Source organism: Pinus tabuliformis, chromosome 2_1 (assembly GCF_031772625.1).
Source record: "Pinus tabuliformis cultivar Carrire ecotype Pingquan chromosome 2_1, CPIR1, whole genome shotgun sequence".
In the NCBI taxonomy this organism is placed as follows: domain Eukaryota; kingdom Viridiplantae; phylum Streptophyta; class Pinopsida; order Pinales; family Pinaceae; genus Pinus; species Pinus tabuliformis.
In genome coordinates, this window is record NC_142299.1 from 614,947,363 (window position 1) to 614,954,634 (window position 7,272).

General features: G+C 33.8%; 1 protein-coding gene across 1 annotated transcript; it reads left to right on the top strand.

The window, feature by feature from the left end:
* Positions 1-215: 215 nt before the first annotated feature.
* Positions 216-5,304, top strand: LOC149202018 (putative disease resistance protein At5g47280). The gene is made up of 5 exons (XM_089401440.1): positions 216-921; positions 2,136-2,539; positions 3,313-3,665; positions 3,991-4,211; positions 4,443-5,304. The coding sequence occupies exons 1-5, from the start codon at positions 216-218 to the stop codon at positions 5,267-5,269; spliced, it is 2,511 nt and encodes an 836-aa protein (XP_089257566.1). The 3' UTR covers positions 5,270-5,304.
* Positions 5,305-7,272: the final 1,968 nt, after the last annotated feature.

The window sequence follows — 7,272 nt, forward strand, 5'->3', positions numbered from 1 at the left end:
AATAAAAATCTACGAGGTCAAAGAATTCTCTCTGTTATCTTTCATTAAATCTTCTGTCTGTTCCTTCCATGCCCACATGGAGTTCTTAGGATTATCCGACTGAAGATTTATATGTTTGCATTGAATATCAGGATACCAAAATAACGATTGCAATTACTGATCAGGTTTAGTATAGAGGGTCCTAAGAGGCTTAAAACAATCTCTGTTCTATAGGAATGGATTCGGTGGGAAGTTTTGTCGTAGACGAGCTGCTGGCAGCGGTTAAGGATGTGGTAAAGAAGAACATTGACTTCAAGGATTGTTGCCAAAAACTCCAAGTGACTTTGGAAGGATTGATACCTACATTGGAGGAGGTCGCATATAACCAGTTGCAGGATGATCCACAGACGCTGCTCAAAGAATTCTATGAGAAGTTGCAGATCGGGAAGGAGCTGGTTCAGAAATGTTCCAAGGTTAGCCATCTGAAATTCTGGCGGATTTATAAATATGCAAATGAAATTGAACGTCTTGACCAGGATATTCTCAAATTCATCCAGACAATTGGTTGGGCACTCAGCTTTCGTGAAATACATGAAATAAGTCACGGGAGAGCAAGTTTGGGGGCTAAATTTGATAAATTGGAGGTCAAAATTGAAGAGATTGGAGATAAAATTGGGAATTTTGAGAACAGTATTCCAGAGTCGTTACAAAGGATTATGAAAGACCGCATGGATCAGTTGGATCAGTTGGAGAGCGGTAAAAGCGCATCCCCATTGAGCATCCCGAAATTGCCAGATTTTAGTGTTGGATTGGAGATTTCGGTCCGTGAGCTGAAGAAGCGCCTCCTGTGCGAAGGCGTTCAACTGCTTGGAGTGCTAGGCATGGGGGGCAGCGGCAAGACCACATTAGCAACAGCCTTCTGCAATGACAAGGAAATTCAAGGTAAGAGTAGTTATATTGAATTAGATCTTCCGGACTCATAGAGGCTTGATAGAAATGACAAGGAAGTTCAAGGTAAGAGTAGTTATATTGAATTAGATCTTCCGGACTCATAGAGGCTTGATAGAAAGTATTGGATGAAGAAAAAATTTAGTGGTTAATTTTTAATTTTTATTTATTTTTAATAATATGTTTTTTCTAAATCAAAATTTTATATAAAATTATTAGAAATTTATCTTAGAATATTTTAAGGATTACATATTATAGATTAGTGATATTGGAAAATTTTGATGATTAAAATGATATAACAATGTTTTTACTAACGATGCTGGAATCGTCATTATAACAAGTGTATACTTCTCAACCACATTACATCCTCAGTATAACAAGTGTATACTTCTCAGCCCCATTTAAAACATAAGGTCTATTAGGCAGGTTGACCCAAGAAAATGGAAATATGGGATCCAATCTTCAATTTTACTCTGTTGGGAAAGTGGGCAGATAACATAAGTTTTATGAGGAAGATTGACCCAAGAAAATGGAAATATGGGATGTAATTTTCAATTTTACTCTATGTATTGAGATAGATAAAATAATTTGATGTAATTTTCAATTTTACTGTATTGAGATAGATAAAATAATTTCTATTAAGCAGGTTGACCCAAGAAAATGGAAATATGGGATCTAATCTTCAATTTTACTGTGTTGACCCAAGAAAGAAAATGGAAATATGGGATCTAATCTTCAATTTTACTGTACTGGCCCAAGAAAATAGAAATATGGGATCTAATCTTCAATTTTACTGTATTGAGAAAGCGGTAGATAGTGTGCAGATATTGAATAGTTATGGATTTATTTTACCGTATTGGGAAAGTGGGTAGATAGTGTGCAGATATTGAATAGATATAGATTTAAATTTGAAGAATAGAATATATATGTTTTTGTTGATTTTACCAGCCAATTTATTATAAAATAGGTTTATTATTTTCACAAACAAAAAAATTTCATGCATCAAATCTAAATTTGAAATATTAATCTTTAACTAAATTAAATTAAACTAAATTTAAATTTTGAATATTATTCTTACGCCTAAGGGTCTTGTTTCAAAACATGGTACATTCACACCTGGCTTGTTATATCTCGACGAAAATCAGATAATTGTTCTCAAAATTATTTCCACTGATTCATGTTTATATGTTGTCGTTCTTGATGTACAGATCGTTTTAAAAAGAGGATAGTTTTTGAAACCATTTCACGGTCCCCAAACATTATAGAAGTTCTGGGCAGCATGTGGCTCCAGCTTGTTGGCGAGAACAAACCTAATTTTCGTGACATCGAAGATGCACGTAGACAGTTGCAGAACAAGCTTTGTCTAAAGGAACCTCAGCCAACATTGGTGGTGCTGGATGATGTCTGGGAAAAGGGTGACCTTGATAAACTGATGTTTGAAGTAACAGGGTACAAGACTCTCATTACAACAAGAAACAGCCAAATTCTTAGGCCTGAGCAGCGATATGAAAAACAGTTGTTGGAAGCATCAGACGCTGTGTCCCTTTTCTGCCATTTTGCATTTGGTCAACCATCCATTCCAGAAACAGCAGACAACGACCTAGTTAAAAAGGTACTTGTTCGTTCTACTTTAAATCAGTACATATGCAGTCAACAATGATACACTTTTTCCATTTTCTTTTAAAATTGGCAAAGATTTTTTCTTTGGAATTTTTTTTTTTAAATTGAATATATATATTTTTTTAATTGTTGAATTTATTTATATATTTAAAATAACTAAAATTTACTGGCAATCCCTAAAAGTTAGGTCAATAAGTCTCATGGTTAAAGTACTTTTGTTATTGTGCTTCATACGTGGACCTAGAATTATATTGCAAAAGTCAATAATTTAATAGTTTAGACTGCTCCATTGTATAATGGCAACGTGCCAAGTTACAAATTCACAAATTAAGATGTTGTAATTTATCTATCAAAATAGTTTAGATTGTTCCTTTGTATAATGACAATGTATCAAGTTAGGAATTTACAGATCAAGATGTTGCAATTTATCTGTTATATATTTTGGAAGGTTTTCCGGTATATTTTCCAGTGTAATTTATTCAAAATTTGGTAAAGATTTGATGGAATTACAAATTTTTGGTAGAGATTTGATGGAATTACAAATTTAAATTGTGAACTCTTTCCAATCTAAGTGTCTCTAGATTTTCTGGATCTATATCTTCAATCAAAAAAACGAGTTATAACAACACAGGACATTGTATATTTTTAGGTTAAATTCCAAGAAAAGAAATTCCGAAACATAGACAACACCAACCAATCATGATGACTGCCTTTTGAAGTTAGCGTGTTAATGACGCTGACCAATTGACAACACTTGTATCACAGGTAATTGCAAAATGCGATGGATTACCGCTCGCTCTTGACGTGATTGGAAGGTCTCTATATGGACTTTCCCGTGAAGCATGGATGACTGCGAACGACAAACTTTCTGAAGGACAACCGGTGTCTGATGATCACGAAAAGGCGCTGACACTGATGGCAACAACTGTAGATGTCTTGAAAAAAGAAGTACTAGAATGTTTTTTGGACATGGGAATCTTTCCAGAGGCCAGAAATATCTCTGCTGATATGTTATTAGATTTGGGGGTTTATGTTCATGGGTTGGAACGGGCGGGGGCTTACACAATCTTAATAGAGCTTGCCAGTCGAAATCTTGTGAAATTGGTGAACAATCAGAAGTAAGTCAGTCACATCTCATTGTTTAACTTTATTGTACATTTGACTGGATTGTAAAGAAAATTTAGGTTTATGTTTTCATATACATTCAGTATATAACATCAAATAACTAATGATACATTTAAGAGAATGTAGTTCTTCATAGTCCATAATCATAGGAATTGTCTGCATGTGTTATAAAAATATATGAACCATGTTAGATTTATCCAAAAAAATAAAAATAAAAACTAAATACTGAATATTAAGTAAGAAAATGACAAATTAATGGATCTTTTATTGACCATTGATTAGCTTATTTTTTTCCTTACATTTGCGACTTTGGTTCAGAGATAGCCTGTGGGACTCTTATGAATGGCACTGCGAGCTTTCTTTTACTCAGCATGATATACTGCGAGAATTGGCTATCAATTTAACCAACAAGGAGCCTATAACTAATAGACGCAAAAGGTTAACTATGCCTCGGAAAGCTGTTTCTTTTAGGAAAATGTGGAAAAAGCATGCAGACTGTGAGCGTGCATTTGATGCTGAGATTGTTTCGTTCAACACAGGTGTGGTCCTCTGCTTTTTTAAAGTTGTTTTTATATGTTTAATTGTATTATTTAATTAAGAATATTTATTTATTTTGATAGTTGATTTTGGAAATATTTTTGAAATTGGAGTATTTAGATGAAAAAGTATGAGTTAATATCTTTGGTCATTCTGGCCATTTAATTTCAAACATAAATATATATATATATATATATTCTCACATATTAATTGCTGTATCCTTGTATGTCAAGGTTCCATGCAGGAGAAGGATTGGTGTCAGATGGACTTTCCTAATGCCAAGGCTCTCATCTTAAACTTTTCTGCAAGCCAATACTTTCTTCCACCATTCATGCAGTCAATGCATAAGTTAAAGGTTCTCATAATTGTTAATCACAGCTCTAAGCGCGCTACACTCCAAGGTGTATCACTCCTCTCTTCGTTAACTCGGCTGAAAGTTATTCGGTTGGAGAGAGTAATTGTTCCTCCCCTCCAAGAATACTGCCAATCCTGGCCAAAATTAGAGAAGTTATCCTTCATTCTTTGTGAGGGTTTTAAGGATATGACCCCATTAAATATGGGATGGTGTCTCAATTTCCCACGACTTCTCGAGTTCACCATTGATCACTGTAGCGATTTGAAGGAACTGCCTGCTAGTATTTGTCAGATGACTTCCCTTAAACGGTTGTCCGTCACAAATTGCCACGATTTTCATAAATTTTTAGATGATATAGGAATGCTCAGCTCACTGCAAATTCTCAGATTGTGCGGGTGTCCAAGTTTAAAAGAAGTACCAGATTCGATTTGTAAACTTAGGCAACTACAATTCCTCGATATTTCATCCTGTTACGGCATAAAACAACTCCCAGATGAAATAGGACGATTGTCCAGTTTGAAAAAACTTGATATGAGGGAGTGCTCTCATGTGAGGCAAGTTCCTGGATCGGCTTGTCACTTAAAGCCTCAGATTCAGCGTGTCATCTGTTGTGAGCAGATTCAGCGTCGGTGGTCACAGATGATCGGTAGCGGCAAGGTGGAAGCTGCAGAAGAACAATTTGATCTGGATTGGCTTGATGGGTGATTCATTAATCAAAATAAGGAGGCAGATTCATTAATGGCTGTCTGTATTTCCTTGGGTGTTTTGGGACTTTGGGTGAATGGTTTTCTCCACTGCTCTAGTCCTCCTCGTGTAAGCTGGACGTATATTTCCACCCTAAATAAAATTTTGGTTTGCACCCCTTCCCAACTCACAATGGAAATGGTCTCACAGTTGGATTTGTTTCTTATTATCTTATTTTTATATAATTTAGTAATATTTTATAAAGTTATAAAATAGAATTTTGGACGATGAGCTCAATTGTTTTAATCATTTTTCTCTTAGGATTTAGTTTGTTTTTAGAAAATGTAAGTTATTCAGCTTTAAAAGGACAAAATAAGAAAAGATTGTAAAATGTAAAGTAATATTATTTTTATATAGTTTAGTAATATGTTATAAAGTTATAAAATAGAATTTTGGACGATAAGCTCAATTGTTTTAATCATTTTTCTCTTAGGATTTAGTTTGTTTTTAGAAAATGTAAGTTATTCAGCTTTAAAATGACAAAATAAGAAAAGATTGTAAAATGTAAAGTAATAATACAAACTAGATAGAATGGTAGTAGTTTATTTTAAAAAAAAGAGGTCTTAAGTATGCTTATCTACAAAATGCCATCATAATAGGCCAAAAATAATAGCCTTAAAATATAAAGACAAAAATTCTAACTCCAAGAGACTAAATCTCAAAAGACTATAGGTCCCAAGAAGATTAGTGGATAAATAACCTCCCAAGGGTACAACTTTTATGTACAATCTTCATTTGAGGCACACAATAACTTATTGAAAATATCTAAAGGAAAAGTATAAATTTTGAGAGACCCTAGACAACCTCAAAACCACACACAAAAAAACATTATTTAAAGCATCAAAATAACACAAAACACTTAAAGCCTAAAAAAAGCATATATATATATATATATATAGATACTTTTGGTAAGTTTGCTTGGGTTTCCAATCATAAACAAAAAAGAAATGGATTACGCATTTGGAATTCACATATGCATAAGAATTCATCTATGCACGTATTTGATGGACAGGACATAGGAGGAAAGACATAAATTGACAAACACAAAACAATATGAGTTGTTTCTCTTTTATTGATCATACAAACTTGACTTTTTCCCAAAATAAGACTGAACTCAAACTAACTCACACTTGACTCAGTTAGCTCACACTCTAAATCTAGACTGCACTTAAGTCAACTTGTCTCTTCATGCATCACTCGACTTGGATCTTGCTAGATCTTCATGTGGGAGTAATTGTTATTTCCAACGCTCTCACTTAATTACAATTGTATGACTCAACATAACATGACCGACTCAACTATGCATGCTAGGCTTACAATAGAAATTGACTTAATCATCACTTAAACATGCTTGTTGGTCCATGTCTCAACGTGGCTTACAATGACTCAATGCTTTTACAATTTTGGATTTTATTTTTCATTTCTTCCAAATTCTATAGCCTCAAATCTAATTTATTTTTTTTTGCGCTTTCCTGCCATACACTCCATATTTCTTCACTTGTTGTTGCTACAATTTTTCTTACTTGTCTCAAATTTGTTCTGAAAAACAATCTAATCCTGTCTCCTACACCTTCCTCTTCAAATATTCATTCAATCACAGACTATTCCCATAACATTGCATCTTCAAACCATCTTCTTTGCTCTGCTTCTTGCACTTCATATTCCTGATTTTCTTTCGGTCATATTTCTTAATAACAAAATCTTATCTCTTCTTGACTCCATTGTTGAAAAATTGTTACAATGCTTTCATTTTTGTCTTCAGAAACATCTATATCTTTCTCTTCACTTTCATCATCAATGCTTTTTTTTTTAATCTTTCGGTACTTTGCATACTCAAGATCAATGTTAGAAATATCTTCTTCATGCTCTACATTGAGAGCTTCCTTCTCTACCTTATCTTCCAATGCTTTACAAACCTTTGTTGATGCAAACAAGTTCTCTTCCACTTGGCTTCCAAACAGAAG

Bases quoted from the DNA above. Each gene is read 5' to 3' on its own strand.
- LOC149202018 (XM_089401440.1), top strand. From the start codon at position 216: ATGGATTCGGTGGGAAGTTTTGTCGTAGACGAGCTGCTGGCAGCGGTT. The intron at 922-2,135 runs GTAAGAGTAGTT...CTTGATGTACAG, and splicing joins CAATGACAAGGAAATTCAAG to ATCGTTTTAAAAAGAGGATA. The intron at 3,666-3,990 runs GTAAGTCAGTCA...ACTTTGGTTCAG, and splicing joins AAATTGGTGAACAATCAGAA to AGATAGCCTGTGGGACTCTT.